Here is a 19,771-nt window from a genome sequence, read left to right on the forward strand (position 1 = left end):
TCTTCATGTGCCACAGGCAGTCATGTTGGAATGTATACTCGAGATCCTACCACGTACTTCTTCTCAAAAAATCCTGCACGTTTGAATATGCAGCCCCACGAATGGAGGTCAGTACAATGATGTACTGGAAAATGACACTTATATGGTGGCAGTTTTAGGCATGACTATCTACATGATATATGGCTAGTGGAGTTTAGGCAAATTTGCATAAAGCCAATTTTATCCTATAATTTTTCAAAACAAAACATTTTGTAACTCTTGAAAAAGATTTTTACAAAAGGGGCACAAAGTCAAGATGACTCCCAGGTCACCACCACATACCATGGTTTTCATCTGCTAGGTATGTAGCCACAGGGCCACTCAACTAGGATAAACCTCAGGTCACCACCACATACCATGGTTTTCACTGCCAGGTATGTAGCCCTGGGATAATCCAATCCTGAGATTGTTTCTAAACAAATTTTTAATCATTCAGAAAAGGTGATGAGATTATTCCGTACATCCTTGTCTAGAGACTCAAATTGTCCATAACCGGGGACACGGCTAAGATCTTAGATTTATCTCTCGAGTGGTTGCGCTCTTTACTCACAATTCACAACCAAGCCTTTTTGCCAAAATTCTTCATCTTCATTAAGGCCAGGACGAGGTCACTACGAAGCTTTTCCTTAGTAGCCCCTCCACCTACCGGATCCGCCCGTACCCAAAATTCCTCCCACTCGGCGGTACCCTAGGCGAGGTTTCCCACTAAGTATTTAGCCAAGACAGAGCCCATATTGTATTGCGGTTGCACTGGAAGTACACTAAACACGGAAGACATAGCAATCTCTTTGTTCCTGGGTGGCAAACCACAAGTGTACTCACCCCCCAGGTCACCACCACATACCATGGTTTTCACTGCCAGGTATGTAGCCCAGGTAGCCACTCAACATAATCCAAAGCCACACCAATTTCACCCAGGTGTTTCATTAAGTTTATTAACTTTAAATTTTTCAAACAACACTTTAACCAACAAATGAAACAAAGCATTGGCATCATTTTTAAATCACTTATAGCAATCTTAGCAAGTTGTGATTAAGGGGTGGCTACACACTACTAGGATCTAAGCATAGCATATTACTTTTCTTTTGAAAATCAAAACCCTACCATGCATACTAATTGAAAACACTAATGCATAATATAAAATAGATAGGATTTGAATGTCACTTGCATTTTTGGTAGTCGAAGCGCGTTCACTTCTCTTAATCAAAATACATGCCTCTCCATAAAAACTATAATATAAAATATAGCACAACATAAACACACCATTCAGCAACAACAAAATCAAACAAGACGACAATCGGAAATCGCTCTATGGTACTAAGGTATGGCATGAGGTATGGCTTGCAAGATATGGCGGTGAGAGTTTGGACGGAAAGTCACATGATTAGAAACAATTGGATAATCTAAGATATAAATGAAGAATATTGATGCTTTACAAAAGCATGAAAAGAATTCGGAACGGCTTATGTGAATTGAATCACATAAGTGACAAATAGTGCAACAACAATACTATTGAATAAGTGTGACAACAATTACTCAAAATAGTATAAACTACACATAGGCTTGGGTATAAACAAGTGATATATAGAACTACTCAATTTACTCATTTGTAAGTTGAATAGTTTTAAACTAAGTCAAAGGAGTGAATGAAAATGAATTTGGATAGACACGATATGGGTTCAAGGTAAAGTGTCTAGTGGTATTGGTGTGTGGATGTGATCATGAGTTTCACTTTCACAAAAGAATCATGTTGAGAAAGAAATATAGAAAACAATAATGGATATATACTCAAATTCTCATATTTGAATTTGAATATTTGCAAAGCGATTCAAATATTTTGGACAGTGGTGCTATTGGATGAAGTACTGTAAAGCAAGCCTTATGCAATTGACATAGTGTGACAACACTTACCAGAGTAGCGCAAGGTCACACATAGCATTGGATATGAACTAATGATATATTGAACTACTCAAGTAACTCATTTGAAAGTTTGAATAGTTCGAACTAAGTGGAAGGGTTGAATGGCATGAGGTTGTATAGACATGAATGATATTGGGATTTGGTTCGCGGAGCCTAATGGATAACAAAGGTTCATCACATGTGATATGGGGTAGAGTGTCTCCACCCTACTAAAGCAAGTAAAAATCTAAACTAGGACATGTCACACTTTACTCAAATAACTCAATTGTTATTTGAATAATATGAACTAGACAATCGGGGGTAAGCTATGCATTATCTCGTGATCGTGATAAAGAATTATAAGCTGGTCTCGAAATATGGGTATGATCATAAAGATCATTTTGGCTAAAGGAATTATGTCGCAACCAGTTATAGGACTGCACTTCTCATGAAAAGTCATTAGAATAAGTTTTACGGATGGAAGAACTTTTTCTACACGGAAGTTGTAGAGAATTCCATTACAAGTGTATCGCCAAAAGAATCTCTCGGAAAAAGTTTGTAGGATTTATTTTATAGATGATGTTGCGGATCAAAGTGGTACCGCGAAAATAAAGTGGGCGAAACTGCCACGCAATATGTCTAAGATGATCTACGTGATTTTCCGATTCCGGTAGTATAGGGTTTGTCGAAATCCAACGTGTAGAACTTAAAATATGGATTTTACAAAACTAGACATAAGTGGTCACAGTTCTAATTGTGTACGAAAAGTTGTCCAAACAAGTTGCTCGGATGGAAAAACTTCCTACACGAAAGTTGTAGATGATCTAATTACAAACTTAACGGAAGAACCACTATTCTAAACGGAGATGTAGATCTAAGAAAATAAAATTACGAAGTTACGTACGAAAATCTACGTAAAAAAGGCGGAAATAGAATTATTACCGAGGAGGGATGCGTTGAGTCGCGGCATTTTCCCAAAATGTTGCGGACGTTGCATCGTGTGCGTTTCCCAAAATAGCGTGTTGCGGATGTTGCGTCGCGAAAGCGTTTGCGCGAGGGGAGAGAAGAGGCGCCGACCTGATGTGCTTGGGGCTGTCCCTTTGGTCCCTTATATAGGCTATGGGCTGAAATAATTTTGCACCAGGGAGCGAGGTGGGATAGGGTGTCAAGGTGGAATCCCGGTGGAATGTCATTCTGTACTATGTAGTTTAAATTTTGATGTCAAAATTTGTACTAAAAAAGTCAAATTATACTACAAGTGGGACAAAAGTGGGATCCCACTTGACACCCCTAGGTGGGACTAAAAGGAAAAAAGAAAGGAGCGCTGGGTGCGGCTGGCGGCGGCAGCGCGTGCTCGCGGGGCGGCCTGGGCGCTGGGGGCGGGAGCTGGGCCGGGGCGGCGTCGTGGGAGGCTTGGGCCAGATCGGCCGGGTGGGCTGGGGGCGGGGAGATGGGCCGGGGCGTGAGCGACGCCGGCTGTCTGCCGCACGTGGGCGGTGGCGCGCGGCGCGAGCTGGGCCGTTCGGCCGGGTGGGCCATTCGGCCTGGCCGCTCCTTTTTCTTTCTTTTTTTATACTGAAATTGGAAATACACTTTGGGGCTTTAAATAAAATCGGAAAAATACAAATGAGGTACCGTTGGATTCTTTATGAAAAATACTTCAATATGAGACTAAATTTGGAACGAAAACATAAACTTTATAAAACCAAAATATAACATACATGTCTATGTGGCTATATTGCCTTTTCTAGGGTTTTGTTTTCTCAAATACAAATCCATTAAGGATTTGAAAACTTTGAAATCAAGGATATGTTTGATTTTGAAAAATACTTTAAAACCACAAGTCTTTGAAAACACTATTTTAGAATTAACTTGTCAATAACTTTGAAAAGTTTTAATTCTTTGTGAATTTTTAATCAAGTTCACACAATCAAACATTAAAATTATTTTTATTTTTCATTCCAAAATTTTGAAAATGTGACACAAACCCAGTATCGCTATCATGCGTGTACCTAGTATTACGTATACCTAGTGGAAGCGTGACGTCATTGATGATGTGGAATATGGTGGAGTTCATAATTGCTTGTTGTCCGATGTATGCTTATTTGAACCCAACAAGAGCTAAGAGTTGCAAAGTCCTGGTAACAAAGGTAAGATCTGCAGCCGGCGATTCATTCATCACTGCAAGAAATGTGCATACACCGGAAGCTTATGAACATAATATAGCTTTTCTTCGCTTTCCCTTTTTCCTAATTGCTCCGTCAGTACTAATACATTATACATTTAATTTTTTTTTTTTTGCGATAAAAGATACTCCTCCATCGGATATATTAATTGAACAGTGGTATTACAATCTCGCCGACATAGAGTCGGGATATTATCCGGTCCTGATCCTAACCATACTGCCGAATGCATGGTCCTACGCCCAAAGGCAGCTAGAGTGTGGCTAACTATATTCTGATCTCGCCTGATATGCACAACCTTCACCTCCAGGCTCTCAATTTAACTCTCTTCACATTTAATTTAACTCTCTTCTACAGGAGATCCACTTCACTGTTTTCTTCAGCCAACAAGAATCACATGCTGCTGCTCTCCCTGACCAAGCACCCGGTGCAGTCTTGATGATGCGTTTCTTCTTTGCTCCTGTGGCAAGAAACAGGGGATTGGGAACACGGAAAATGTTAGGGCTTGTTCACTGCGAACTGTTAAAATTCAGATGGCCGGAAACACACCTGGAGCAGCTGGAGCCGGTACTGCATCTGCCCGTGCTGGACGGCAGAGATGAGCCGCATGACGACGTAGAACGGCAACAAGATCCCACTAGCCCTGAGCAAGTATACCTTCAAAGCCAAGGAAACGAGTGTCATCTTCTCAATCATGGACCCCTTAATTTTCGAGCGGCATGATATGAATCACGGATAGAACTCACCGTCAGTAGGCTGAAAGACTGATCTGCGGCTCTGACGGTTTCCATGGCGACGAGATGCCTCAGCAGCAACACAACAGTGAACTGCATGCATGGAAATTCAGAATGCAATGTGACCACTCTCATATCTGAAGGTGAGAATGCGATTGGTTCAAGTCTGGTTCAGGGATGTTACCGTCACCGTCAACGAGCGGCACCAGGAAGCGTTTCTGCCGGCGGCACGCGCGCACTCGGCGTAGGCCGGGTCGCTGGCGTCAGGTCCGAGCAACAGCGCGTCCTCCGCCTCTTGGTAGTCCGCCATAGGGACCTCCAGGCTCCCTCTGCACCACGAGCAGCAGGCATATATATATATGGTTAGTCGTGACATCCAATACATTTGACCATGACGCGCATTTCAGATTGCAATATTAGAGGCTGTGCTGCAGAGTAGTAGCAAGGACCAGGACACTGTTTGACTAATTTGCAAGAATGTGGTGGTTCAGGAGTGCAGGACACGGCAGTACAGATGTGCAATGCGAGAAGGCATTTTATCTGGCATCTCATGATCATGGATAGAGGGAATAACTAGGACATGGTGGTTGGTACATGTCTAACGAAACAGCTACGCTGAACCCACCTAACTGTCAGCCATCCTATTCGTATCCATGCTTGATCATCTCTAGCTAGTACGAGTGCTTTTCTTTTCAGCGGTGCTAAAGAAACAGGATACTGCAGAGAATGAGTCTGACAGCCGTCGCAGCATGTCTCGGTTTGTGTACATTGCGGCGCACTATATTCTAAATCCAGGAAACCAGGTGGATCGGTATTGAATGTTTGTTGGGTATTCTCTTGTCTGGATGGTGATGACAGTTGCATGACACTAGACATGGATTACTACTGTATAGCTAGCCTCTTTCCGCGTACTAGCACCTATTCCGTTACCAATGATAGAGATAGAGGGATAGAAAGAGGGATAGAGCGGGAGGGGCGGCACCTGATGGTGACTGCGACGTGACGTTTCTTGGGAGGAGCGGTGTAGCCAGGCTCGTAATTCTGACAGCGAAAACAGGCATGATGTTAAACAAGAGCCAAGAGTACCATGAATTACTCAAGTACTGATATAGTAGGTTCAATTCCTGGTGAAGAAGACGATTAAAGAGCGTTGATCGATCTATAGCCGGGGCGGGGGATTCTCATGGATAAAACAGTAGGAAACGATGATCAAGCAAGAGAACTGAAGGCCGAGAGCGATCGAGGTAGCTCCGATGCAAACCTTGAGGCAAATCTCGCAGAGGGTGCTGCCCTTCTCATCGCACCACCTCTGCACGCATCCCCTGTGGGCATACTGTACAAGACAAGATGAATAAACAGCACCGATCAGGAGGAGCAGAAGAAGAATACCCAATGAATTGATCGGAACAGCAGCTAAGAAAGAAGAAGAAACCTTGAGGGAGCCAGAGCATGCGCAGGGCGACTCCATGGAGGTCACGGAGCCCTCATCCTCCTCCTCGTGGCAAATCCTGCACTGCCTCAGCGAGCAAGAACACCACGGCTCGCCATCTTGCTCCATCCTCCTCCGATCTCTTAGTTTCCCGGGCCTTCAATCCGTTTCTCTCTATCTCTCTGCTCGGCAATTGGCTTCTCTCTGGCTGTCTATGTCTCTGTTTTTCGCCCCTGCCCTGAATGGCCATGGCTTTAAATAACTCCGAGGAAGAGGAGGAGAAACCGAAAGGAGCCACGGCGATGACTGATGAGGAAGGTGGAAATCCAAATGCGCGACATGTGGGCCCGAACGCTCTAGGAACGGCCACGACACTTCCCAGTGAGTTCTGGTCCTCCCCAAACCCCAACGAGTCTGACTTCTGCTATCCCCTGCGCGCACTACCCGATCGGCTGCTCCGTCGATCTGGTGCTGTGCGCCAACAGATTGCGCTGCATTCGTAGGCCTGCACTTTTTCTGTGATGTCAGGTTGTGTTCTTTCCGATTAAGCAAACTCTAAAACACCCAAAATGCTCCACGTCACCCCTCTGCGTGGCCTTATCTTTTGGGCCATGCTACCCTTTTTTTTTTTTTGAAGTTCATTCGGGTGGAAACCCGACAAGCTGCTATTAATAAGAGACCCTAAGAGATACACCAATTACATAGGGATTTAGATTATACAAAGAGGACCCTGAAGAAAAATGGAAAACGCGATCCAATCCTCCATCTTCCTCCTCCAGATGGAGCTCGGCCGACGGACTGCAGATTCATCTCCGGGGACATACCACTTGGCGACGAAGCGCAGAAGAACACCGATAGGCGAGAGCGAGAGCGACGGCGGAGCGGCAGCCCTACTGCCATCCAGTCCAACGCCAAAAAGCATCGGAGAAGAGCTCCAAGACGAAGTCGCCTCCGCCATCAAGCAACCCCCGCAAGCCCCACCACCATGAGGGCTTGAGCAAGCGAGAGAGAGAGGCGGTCGTGACCAGTAGTTGCGCCATCGGCGAAGAGAGAAGCCCGGCCTACGGGACACCTTCCGCCCCCTCGCCACCACGGTCGGCCAGGCCAAAAGAAATCAAACAGCTCACCCCCGTGCCCACCTCCCCCGCCACCATGGCCGGCCAAGGAGACAAGGAGGCCATCTTCTCGCCAGCAGATGGCTCCTAGGTGCCTTATCGAAGAGCATGACCGCCGACGAACTCTAGACAAGATCCACCATGGATCTGGAGAGAGGTCGCCGCCGACGGCCACCCGGTGCCGCACCGGAGAGACACTCCGCCCTTGCCATCTCCAAATCAAGCCGTTGACGCCTACTCGGCCACACCCCTCACCACCAAGGCCGGCCGGGAGCGGAAGAAGAGGCGTCAAGAGAAGCTCGAAGGAGATGACACGAGCCTTATTGCGGAGATCGGTCGAGGAGGGGTCCCCGGGCTCCGGCCGCCGGAGCGAGAGAGACACCGCGGAACTCGGCCCGCTCTGGATCTGGCCACGAACCAGAGCTTCTACTCCTAATCTAACCGGCAAACCGCCGAGAAACTACTCCTATCCTAGAGAACTACCTCTGGCGCCTCACCTCCGCCGCCTCCAGCCGGCATCGCCGCCGGAAGGGCTCGGGATCGGCCCAGATCTCGTGGAAGAGGCCCTGGCTACTGTAGCGAATAGAGAGAGGTTGGGGGAAAGTGGATTCGGCTTTTTTGCTACCCTGTGCCCACGCACTATTTAGTCTTAGGAGGTGCCCCTTCCAAAAAAAAAAAAAGTCCTGATCCGTCACGTTCCTCTCCACAAATCTCAGCTCCGCTCGTTCCGGCCGGAGGTGACCCCCCAACTAGACCAGCGGCCGGCGCGCGCACGGCCGTGCCGTCGACTCGGAACCAACGGCACGGCATGGTTGCCCCCGCAAGCGTCGTGGACCGAACTCCCACGGCAGCGTCCGCTGGCGTAGGTGGCCTCGCCTTCGGCATCCAACGCATCCTGGCTGTGGTGGCTATCGCTCTCGGCGTCCAACGCGTCATGGCTGTGGTGGCTAGCGCTCTCCGTCGTCTCCCCCTTTGGATGGCGGCCCATTGGCCGGTCGCATCATGCCGGTGGCGTTCCCTGGATCCAACGTGAATACGGGCTGGTGCACAATTACAATCCACCGTGCCTTCCATATTCACACAAAAACAACAAGATTGTGTTTCCGACTCGATTATAAGTCCTCGCTTATTACGTAGATGATTAACGGAGGCGGCAGCCACATCTCTCCAGCGCAGGGAGCCGATTTGGCATGATCTCTACTTCTCTAGATGCTTTTCGCGATCAAATTTCCAGCGATACGATAGTACGAAACAACTTGGTGCCGTATACCTTCGTATCATGAGTTCACATCCTATCATGTTGGACTTCGCCGTCCTCGAGTTCGATCTCTGCTGCAGAGATCGTCGCTGCCACCGACGGCTGCTACTACTACCACTTGGATACCGACAAGTTTTGATGCCATGGTAGCTAGCTTCCTATCATCAGTCAGCATCATGCCATGTCGGACCGCGCCGTCGTCGAGTTGGAGCCCATCCAGCTTCCTATACCTGGGAAGTACGATCCCAGGACGCGAGAGTTTGTATGGGGAAGGGGCCATGCACAACTGGAAATATATGCTATGCTAGTGCCATCCAGCTTTAACCTTTGCATCGGCTACGTCTTCCCGTTGCGATATATGGGTCTACTCCACTGGTAGCAGTGCAATGTAGGGTCTTTAAATCAAAAAGAGGGCATGATTTAAGGGGAAAAGGGCTGTATGAACGGCTGTATAGATATGTAACTAGGACCACTGCCTGACGAGATCGATGCATCCAGCTGTACAGCTAGATCATGTTGTGGGAATGTGCTGTCATATTTTGTAGTATTTCATATCTTAGTTGTGCTGTATTATTTTGCAGATTCGTTGGTTAGTATTTCATATCTTAGGGCGTACATTGCTCTCGTGAGAATAGCAATTCCTGGCTGCCATGTGCAAAAGATGGGTAGAAATTGAAATCTCTGCTGATGTTTTAGCTCCTCTATAAGACTGGTACGAACCTCGCAAGTAATGTATGAGTTTCCACCCCTCAAAAACATGTCACCTTTAATGTACCAAAGGGGGGAGTCACACCACACAAACTTGTTTGAACAAGAAATCAATATCAGCATAGGCAGCCTCATGCAAACAATCACGGGAAAGAAAATTGCATTTAGCTTATTTATGTCACTAATAGCTTATCAGAAGGGAAAGATAACTGAATTTAGCTTGTTTGAACTAGAACAAAAGCAACCCACAGACTGAGCAGTAATCGAAAGCTCACATGACAAAACAACAAACCAGAAACTCAACATTGAACACAACAGAACAAACAGAGACCTTAACACATTCACTATTCATCTTCTACATGTAAGAACCCAGAATTCTAGGCATAATCAAACTCCCCAAGTCCGCTTCTTCAAAATGAATCTTTTTGCCTTGGTCTGGCTTCAAACCTGCACATGATAAGAACTTGAGTATACATAAAGTGGAAAAAGATCATGATTTAGCGAACTAGCAGAAATTATCTGGCACCTGTTCATTCTGAAAGAGGCTTCCGAACCACAAAGAAGTACATCGGGGTGAAGATCTCCTTCCTGTTAGTATTGCAGATATTAAAACTCACATATACAGAATTAAGCAGGAGGGGGCATAATAAAAGGAAAAGAAAGGGGGTGGTGAGGAGCTCCTAAAGTTGCAATACCATTGAAACTTTGTGCAATTATACTTTTTATGGCAGAAATTTGGTTCAGAGATAAACTTACTTGCCACCTTCAACAAGACCATCCGCAGCCTTCTCTAAGAAATTAGAGACCCTCTGACTGCCTTCCGGAGCAAGACCGATGTATTCCAATGCCTTGACCTGAAACATATCACCAAGAGAATCTCAATCTCATGTTCATGGCTTCACGTGGACCAAGAATGACAAATCCACTTTGGCTATTATGGCTTGCTACATTGGACAACAGAAGATGGTCCATAAAGCTTTTAACTCTCCACTAGTTATCTGTATCTTTATACGGCTTAGGAGCTAAATTTGATTGAATTCTGTAGTCTACACATATCAATTTTATCGAATATCAAAATATTGATGTATCAAATGCCAGTATCAAATGCCAACAGTATAGCAACATTAAATTTGGTGAAAGTAAGTGTTCTTGCCAATACCAACGGAAAATGCCAAGCAACTAGAACTATATTTGTGTCCTTATACTAGTCAAGAATCTAATTTTGCAGTTACTATCGGCAGTGAAACTGAACGTTTCCTTATTTCTATATATGGTAAGAATTTAAAGCCACATGACAGAATTCTAATCACAAGGAGATTTGTCGACCAATAGTCCATATTAGTTGTCCCTTTAGAGAGAAAATACTAATTTGATTTGGTTGTGCAAAATTCAATGATAGCAAGAAGAAGAGATGAAGTATTTATCGCCTCACCATATTGCGAGTAACTAGTCGTCCCACGGTAGTCAAACGGAAACTACTCAAGGAAAATCGACTAGGATCCAAGGGCAAGTACCAAGGCAATGGAGAATCTACAGCAAGATCCTTATCCCAAATAACCTTCATGAAGACAAAAAAATATTATATCAATTAGAGATTCCATGAAATTTCATGCAATTGAGAACAAACAAAACTTGCTTTGCACTAGGTAAATCCTAGAAACACATGATTAAAGAAAAAGAAGGAAAACACGAATGTCTTACCTCAAACCCAGCATCTTTAACAGCTTGAAGACATTGTTTAGTACTTCTGATATCTGGTAGACCATTACCAAGCTCAATTTCATCCTTGATCCTCTTGTGGGTTGCATTGTTTGCATCATAGTGATCTGTAATGCACCACTCATACACAGCAAAACACTGCCCAGGTTTTAATACACGGTAGATCTCCTTATAGCAGCCAACCTGTGCAACAAAAAGGTCAATTCACTTGTACTGCCAGAAGGTATTCAAAGAGATGAAAAATCCTAATACAGAAGAGACAGAGGTCATACCGGGTCAGGTGCATGGCATGTTGCCTCTATGGCATAAACAGCATCGAAAGTGTTATCGGAGAATGGCATATTCATGAAGTCTGCCTGCATTTCAGACAAATGTGTAGAAAAAGTACTGTCATTTAAACCTTTTGCATATTTCAAGAATTACAGTACGCATCACTCTTTTAACATTTGTCTTCACCCTTATAGCTTAGTTCATTAAAAGGTTGGTTAATCACATGTTTATACGGCATTACGACTGTTCTAAAAGGTGAACGTCGAGGGGCAACTAGGTGCCATTGCATCACCCTCCTAGCTCTTTTTGAAACGGTCCGAAAAGCAATTGCAAGGATTTGTTTGACTACAAGAGGATAATTCGGGGATAGCAACACAGACGCTAAACACAATAAAATGAATGGTAAGCAAACAATACCTTGACAAAGTCACATGTTCCACTCAGTCCTGCCAATCGATTGAGCTCCTGAAAAATAGGATATAGTTAATAGAAGAGTCGTGTGATAATGATACTTAAATATGCACATTTAGGTGAAGCTAAGCAATCACAGCCACCAGAAAGGTGAAATAAATCAAATATTTGAGTGCTGAACAACCTTTCCCCTAGTTATCTGATAGTCGTTGTTGTTTAATCCAGTAACTGAGGTCGAGCTGCAGATAACGGTAGCCAGATCAGTTGTTTCTAGCTGCATGTATAATGTAATGGCAATGAAACATGATAGTAGACACGTGTCTATCATACAGAGGGAGTTATACAACTCGCTTCGGTTACAACCAGAGAGCTATATTACTTATATCTCCGTTCTAAAATAAAAGACTTTAGAAAGCATGAATTCAAACTTCTCTAACTTTAACAATTGATATATATAAAAGGATTACTGAGATTGGTTGGATGAAATAAGTTTCCAGTATTCGGAAAATCAGCCAGCTAACCAGTTAACTGGCCAATTTATCCCTGCTCGGAGGGTCACCAAGCAGCCGATAAACTGATAAATCAGCGATTAACTGATTAACTGTCTGATTAGCCTATTAATCCCCTACTTGCCAGCCAACCGAACAGCTACCAGTTAACTATTTCCTCAACAATGATAATGTCATTAGATTTGTCATGAAAAATATATATTTTTTAGCATTTTCCTAACATTTCATATAAAAATAATTCATATTTCAAAGTTGCACCTCGGAGACTGTTACCATTTCTGAAACATCCATGTATTTTGGAACAGAGATAGCATTCATATGGTCAAGTGGTTGCCCACCATGTTTTAACAGGAAGTAGATCAAGGATGATACTAAAAAAGTTATACTGCTCTGCAATCTCAGTTTTCATCATACCCAAGAGAATAGTGCATTAGTAGCTGAAAAGGTAAATAGTAAATGAAGATTCCCTGCCTCCCCCAAATTATGTCACCACATGTTTACAGTTTTTAAATTAAAACATTGATCTCTTCAGATACATTAATCATGCATATGAAAAAGTATGAAACCAAGTGCATCACAATCAATCTAAGATTAAGATCTGCTACTGTGTGAAGAAAAAGTCTAGACGTTATTGTATAATAGTTTGGTTTTTCACGATTTTTTGCAAGAGAATGAAGCAGGAATTAAACCTAAATCTGGCAATTTCTCTCAATGGTCCGCCGATTCCACAGCCAACGTCCAAAACCTACAGCAAGAAGTGAAGCAAGCATCAAAGTTAGTGTATGTTTCATTATCACGTTCTGATGTGGCTTAGTTTGCCATAGGTTATTTCATCTTCATATGAAAACTGACCTTCATCCCTGGTTTCAACTCAAGCTGAAGGGCCAGGAAGTGCTCGTGCCGTTTGATACTTTCCCTTAAAGATTCCCCACTCCACCTAACATCAAGGCACACGGGAATTACGCTAAGTCATACTTAGATTAATATTTTCATCTTTTTCTCAGAGTAAAAAAAATGGTATATTTTTTCTGGAAAATAGAAGATCAATTATTTGTTCATTCGGTAAGAGTCTTCACCTGTGAGCAAAGTGGAAGGATTCACCCCAGCCATACTCATAGAAGCTAGTAGAAAGATCATAGTACTTATTAACCTGATAAAGCATCAAAGTATCAGACTCTGAAATCAAATCCTATAGTTGGCCACTATCATGGGCTATGAGTGATTCAGCATAGAAAATACATGTAAGAGTTGAAAAAAAAGTGGCACCATTCAACAACACATGCTTAGGATATTTAAGAAAAAAAAATGATATGTAGCGACAAAGAATGTAAACAGCAGAACCTAGAAGCTGTGTCTCTATTTGCTACTTCAAGCATTATCAGAAATTCCTGATTGCAAGAGTAACGTTCTAGAGCTTCTAAATCATGTTTCGAAGAACATAGATCCTTTAGTGATTGATATCAGGTAAAACAGAGTTGCAAGCTAACAGTTTGGTTTATATATGGTGAAACTAACTACAGTATTATGTCTCTTTATGGACGAAGAATCATCGCAGTCTCGCAGGCATGAAATCTACAAAACTATTCCTCCAAAAGTACAAAAAGTGCTAAGCAGCGTATATGTTTGTCTCCCTCATAGGATAATTATTACCATATCAGTGTAGTTGAACTTCCTTGATTCCTCCTTCCCTCCGTAGTATCCATGATACTTCTCATACCTTGTGACAAAAATATATTCCAAATATATGAGTACAACAAGAACACAAAATTTACTGAAGAGAACGAAGATAAACTCTATCAGGAATGAAGATGTCACTATGTCATTAAAAAAAATTACACACAACAGATTCTACAGTGTCAGTGCAAATGCGAAACATAACTTCTTTTTAAAAAAAAATGGGGTAGGAGCTCCGCCTTTTCATTGATTAAGGAGTAAGCAGGGGTGGGTGAGGCCAAAAGGACAACTCATAACATGAGAGAAACTTAGCATTCTGATGGCCCCTTACTAGTGTGCACTTTTTTTTCCAAAAGATAGTGTGCACATGTGAAAGGACCAGCTTAACATGACATGGTTGCAAGGTACAGTAGTAGGTACGATCTCAAAAGGACCAGTTGGATGACTTGTAGTGTCACTCTAAGAGGGCAGATAGTGGTGCGGATGCATAGAGCTTCAGCTGCGCATTTAATCCACCAAAGTACTAAACATTGAATTTAAGCTAGGAACTCAAACACATCAATCATATGTTCAGAACCGTTAACTCAGAAGAAAGGGGCGAAGAATTATCCATTTCCAGGTGCAGATCGCGACGGTTAACTAACAGCAGTTGTCATCTGGAGTAGGACATGCCACGTTTTTTGAGCACAGAACCACAACTGCAAATAAGAGTTTTTTTTCGAGAGTAGCAAATAAGAGTTTGAGGTACACACAGAGAAGATGCTTGGAAACGTAAATCTACAAGACAAATGGCGTGTGAGAAAATCTCATGGGGTCAGCTTCCCATGTCTTATTTTACTCCCAGACATAATGGATTGCTAGGGAATAACATTAAAAAAAAATCTAAGCTGCTGGATCACGCAACGGCAGTGTGTATACGTACTCATCGACCGCGGATTTGACTCCTTCCTTGTTGATCTTCCCGCCAAGGCCAGAAGCGAGATCCAGGGCTCCCGTCTTGGACATGGTGGCAACCTGGCGCGGTGCGTGGAGGTACACAGTCAGTTGAGCCCCAAAATAAAAGAAAAATAAATTCCGAGGTTCTCTGATAACAAAACTCGCCGCTGTGGACGGGAGATAAATAGGACGAGATCAAAGTGGGGTGGATTCTGGAGGAGAAAGAAGATCTGATAGGATTCGGACTGGATTGTTGGCAGCAAAGATAATTGTAGAGGCAAACGGAAAGCGATCCGAGCGAGATAGGGATTCCTTACCGGTGGGACGAGATCTCGACTCAATGCGAGCCCAGTATGGGAATGAGGAGGGCGGAGCTCCGAGAGAGAGAGTGGGAAGTGGAGGCGCAGGAAGGCGGGTGCGGCGATTGAAGAGAGAGGGAGAGATGGTGACGGACCTTGCCGTGGCAGAGGATTTGTGTGGAGAAGGGAGGAGCCGTTTGGCACTGGATTGATTGATTATACAAGAGGACAGGCTGTGCTCGAGAGATCAGGGCACAACTGGAATGTGATGGGTAGCCGGCTGCTGCTAGCCTGCTACTACTAGCAGACAGCTGACAGAGAAGAAGACAAACAAGGTTCCATTTGGATACCCTGTCATGCACCGGATGCCCTTGATCCAACCGTGACCGCCTGCCTCAAACAAACGTGGTAGGTTGATCGGATCAGCCAGATCTCATCCTTCACGTTAGATTAAGGATAAAACATAGATCAAATGGTTGATCATGTTGTGCATGATCCACACAAGCGTTCATCACCTTCCACATCTAAGACTCCGACCAAGTGAAAGCAGGGTACCTGACAACAGTGAAATGCTGCTGGAGCACACCAAAAGCCCGCTCAACATCCTTGCGAGATGGTTCCTGACATGTCGTAAAATAAACGTCCATCTCCGATACTGGAGCAGGGATTGTGTTCACAAATGGGGTTATAAAAATAGAGGAAACGGATGTGTGCATTGCATTCATGCATAGAAAATGCGGGAATTTTCACGCTTTAAAGTAAAACGATCCACGATAGTCGAAGTTTCACTTGACCTTGGTGGAATTGAAGTAGCTCATCAAGTCAAGCGCTATAAACTTCAATGTGACTCTGTTTAAAACCTTGTTTTGGGTAGAGATGATTTGATCTGAAGGGTTAGATCAAATGAAACTAAAACCAACACAATAACATATTAATCAAGGATCAATTACTTGATCTTATTAAAGATCATAATATGGTATTATTTGCCATAACATATGAACATATATTCAATGGTAAATCAAGTAACAATAAAATGAAGAAACCATTTTTCACTTATCTTTTCCATGTCTTAAAACTAATCCATGATCCCATGAAACCTCATGGTATTCATTCCACTTCAACATTGGAATTATAACAAGGAGATCCACTCAAGAAGTATATATTCTTCTCTATTCCAAATAGTTTTACATCAAACCTAAAGAGGTGAGAGTCCTATTTTATTTAGGGAAGCAATGACAAACCTTGAGGCAAACCTTGGATATGAATATCCATATGATCACAACATTATCTTCAAGAGGAACCCTAGAGTATTATTCAAGACATTCCTTAGAGAGAGAAACCATTTATGTGAAACATAGATAATGGTGATCATATCAATCTCTATGGAGCCTAACCATAGGATAGTAATACAATCATTTCCAAATGAGAGAGACCATCCATATCAATCCTAGCTTTAATTACTTAGGAATAAATTACCACCATTGAACTAAAGTATTAGGAGGTAAACCATTTCATCTCGAAGGGGTGAGATAACCAAATACCAAATGGAATAAGACCATGTCCCTGAGTTAAAGAAATAAGGATAAGATTAATTCAATTAAGCTAGTCAATTGAATCCTTAGTTGAGATACCTAAAGAAATATTAGCAGTACACCATAAACCCTAGAATAACTATACCTATATGTAAGAGCTCAACTTATGGTGTTATACTCAAGATAGTTGAGACAACACTTAAATGTAAGGGAGAGAACTATCCATATGTCCTGATGATTAAATCATCATTCCTTAAGTAGCTAGAACTATAAGTTATTATCTCAGGCATTCTCCTAGGATATAAATTATTGAGGTAACCATATCCATTCATGATAATATAAGAAAGAAACTATATCTAGTTGATCAAGACAATACTTAATCTTGGGAGTGAGAAACCTAATTCTTGAGAGATAACTTAGGAAGCCAAACCTTGATCATTATAAATTGTGTAGTGATCATAAACCCTAAGAACTTGAAGTAGAGGATATAAGCACATAAGAAAAACTTAGAGTTAAAGCCTATAATTTATATGGTGAGAAACCATTCATCATTATAACCAAAGTTAGCTATAAAAAGAAATATAGCTACTTTAGTTACTTTAATAATAGATTAAGGATATAATAGAAATCTATTGGTATATGATAAAGCCAATTCTCAAGTCCTTAGTAATTAAAGGAGAACAGAAACAATTAAGCAACTAACCATATTACCTTGGTTAGGGGAGATTAAACCCTAGCAAATGCAATATGATGTCATCTCAACTCTACAAACTAGAAGTATATCTCAATCCTAGTTTATGCATCACTATGGTGATCATAATATAAACCTAGGCCATAATTGAGATTCAAACCAATTGCCATTAGGTAAATATCATTAGAACCCTAGTATGGCACATTAATAAAATCTTAAGCTACAATTATTAAACCTGGGAAAACTCTTGTGATACATCTTATAATTAAAACCATAAGTGTGATTATCAACCACTTATCTATATAATTAAGACCCAACCTTGAGGAGAATAATATCTACCCTAGGTATTTCAAAGTGTTAATAGACCATAACACTAATGTTAATTTTGATATGGGTTATCATCGAACCTACAAAACCCTAATAAAATATTGCTCACATGAAATAACATGCAAGTGATTAATTCCTCAAATAGGACATAAGACATAACAACAACTTCGAAATACCTTGAGAAGAAAGTATCAACTCTTATATTTCTAAATTAAATTGAATTCATATTAAAAAGGAAATCAAAGTGAAAAAATAATAATAATTCATGTCTAATTGCTATTTTGAATAAATCACCAATATGCAATATAATCTAATACAAAATAATTGTTTCAAATGAAATAGTGGTGTAATAATCATTGCACCAGATCTTAAAAAAATTAACAATTGAAAGATCTGCAAAAATAAATAAAATTCCAATATGAATTTAAATGGATAAATATAAAACAGGGAAATAAAAAAACAGAAAAGAAAAATAGGAGAAAGACTTACCTAGCCGAGCAGCCCAGCAGGAGCCCATCAGCACGATCCCACCTAGCAGCCCATACCTCTTCGTCTAAATATCTCGGGACGAAGTCGTCCTCATCCTCTCAGTGAGCTAGAGAGCAGCACAACGCCGTGAAGCTCTTCTCCCTCGCGCTGGCAGCCTCCCCTTGCTCGACGGTGTGACGAGGATCGCTTCTGGCGCCATATAAAAACCCTAGACGAACCCTAGGCGTTCTCTTCTTCCTCGCTGTCCCATTTTCCTCCACACCGAAACCCTGGACCTCACCGGTGACCTTCATCGCCGGCGATGGAAGCCTTCCCGAGCCAAGCTTAGGCACCCGAAATCGACGCCGGCGAGATCATCTTCTCCGACACCGGCGACACCAAATTCCGGCGAACTAAACCTTCCCCATCCTCGCTGACCATCTCGACGGAACCACGGTGAGCTTGCGCTTCTATTGATACCTAGATTGCATCAATCCGTGGTCTGTAGCTCCATAGAGCTACTTGGCCGGAGTTGAACCACCGCGGCCATGCTCGCTGGCGATGCTCCGGTGGTCGAATCGAGCAACCAACCCCACCATCGGACTCAGTGAGTTGTCGGGGTCCGGAAAATGCTAGTTTCACGTCTCAGTAGTCCAAAAATCGGCGTCGCCCTCGTTGGTTGACTCGCCAGAGCGGCGAGTTGACCGGCGAGGTGAGGTGGCAGTGGGGTCCAAACAACTGGTATGACCCGAGTCAACCGCCAACGAGGCAGCTGACTCAGCCAGACCCCACATGTCCGTGACTGAGGGTAAGTTTAGGGCGGTAGTTTTAGTAATTTTCGTTTTATTTCAATTCTATAAATTGCTAAAACTTTAAATGAATATAGAAAATTCATTATAATTCCAAAAAATACAAATGAGATATCAAAATTCTTAGAAAAGTAAACTCTATCAAATAAAAATATAATATGAAATTTTTATTTTTAATAAAAATTTAATTGTTTTAAACTTAATAATTAAGCCTTTTCTTTTATTCTTAATTGAATTAAAATTTCAATAATTAGGAAAACTTTCCAAATTAAATAAAAACCAGTAAATAAATAAAGAAAACCTTAAAACTAATTTTCTTTATTTGTTAATTGATTAAATCCTTATTAGAGGGATTTAAACCCTGATTAATAATTACCTTAATTATTAATTCATTAAAAATAATAAAAAGCCCCAATGTAATATTATTTTTTTATTTCAAAGTTATTAATAACTTCCACTTTATAATAAAGTTATTAATCATAGAACTATATGGTAATTAGGAAGCCCTAATTCCTTATTGAATGATATTACAACCCTATCATTTCATGTGAAACCCAAAACCCTAATTCAATTAGGAACCTTAGCTCCATTACTTCATATGAACCCTAAATGGTTTCCAAACCTAAACCCCAAGTTAACATGTGATCATGTTACTTCAATAGTAGACATAGAACCATTATAGCAATTAAATATTTGCCATGACCACATAAAATGTAGAAACCCTATCACTACTAAATTAGCATCTCATATGTTCATTGATA

General features: G+C 42.1%; 2 protein-coding genes across 2 annotated transcripts; both read right to left on the reverse strand.

Moving 5' to 3' along the window:
* Positions 1-4,147: 4,147 nt before the first annotated feature.
* Positions 4,148-6,635, reverse strand: LOC124675685. The gene is made up of 7 exons (XM_047211761.1): positions 6,288-6,635; positions 6,117-6,188; positions 5,838-5,896; positions 5,040-5,184; positions 4,868-4,948; positions 4,671-4,778; positions 4,148-4,581 (listed from the first exon to the last, which is right to left on the reverse strand). Exons 1-7 carry the CDS (start codon positions 6,411-6,413, stop codon positions 4,501-4,503), a joined length of 672 nt encoding a protein of 223 aa, XP_047067717.1. The 5' UTR covers positions 6,414-6,635; the 3' UTR covers positions 4,148-4,500.
* Positions 6,636-9,508: 2,873 nt separating this feature from the next.
* On the reverse strand, positions 9,509-15,437 carry LOC124674874 (cycloartenol-C-24-methyltransferase 1). Its single transcript, XM_047210927.1, has 14 exons — positions 15,202-15,437; positions 14,871-14,962; positions 13,925-13,991; positions 13,351-13,424; positions 13,127-13,211; positions 12,964-13,019; positions 11,950-12,004; positions 11,772-11,819; positions 11,357-11,440; positions 11,067-11,267; positions 10,798-10,923; positions 10,122-10,219; positions 9,892-9,953; positions 9,509-9,812 (listed from the first exon to the last, which is right to left on the reverse strand). Exons 2-13 carry the CDS (start codon positions 14,951-14,953, stop codon positions 9,896-9,898), a joined length of 1,035 nt encoding a protein of 344 aa, XP_047066883.1. The 5' UTR covers positions 14,954-14,962; positions 15,202-15,437; the 3' UTR covers positions 9,509-9,812; positions 9,892-9,895.
* Positions 15,438-19,771: the final 4,334 nt, after the last annotated feature.

The sequence above is a fragment of the Lolium rigidum genome, chromosome 7 (assembly GCF_022539505.1).
Source record: "Lolium rigidum isolate FL_2022 chromosome 7, APGP_CSIRO_Lrig_0.1, whole genome shotgun sequence".
Taxonomy (NCBI): domain Eukaryota; kingdom Viridiplantae; phylum Streptophyta; class Magnoliopsida; order Poales; family Poaceae; genus Lolium; species Lolium rigidum.

Coding starts and splice junctions, on each gene's coding strand:
- LOC124675685 (XM_047211761.1), bottom strand. CDS start 6,413: ATGGAGCAAGATGGCGAGCCGTGGTGTTCTTGCTCGCTGAGGCAGTGC. Junction 5,185..5,837: donor CACGTCGCAGTCACCATCAG/GTGCCGCCCCTC, acceptor CTCGTGGTGCAG/AGGGAGCCTGGAGGTCCCTA. Junction 4,779..4,867: donor AGTCTTTCAGCCTACTGACG/GTGAGTTCTATC, acceptor TTGGCTTTGAAG/GTATACTTGCTCAGGGCTAG.
- LOC124674874 (XM_047210927.1), bottom strand. CDS start 14,953: ATGTCCAAGACGGGAGCCCTGGATCTCGCTTCTGGCCTTGGCGGGAAG. Junction 13,992..14,870: donor GTCAAATCCGCGGTCGATGA/GTACGTATACAC, acceptor TTTTGTCACAAG/GTATGAGAAGTATCATGGAT. Junction 11,820..11,949: donor ATCAGATAACTAGGGGAAAG/GTTGTTCAGCAC, acceptor CCTATTTTTCAG/GAGCTCAATCGATTGGCAGG.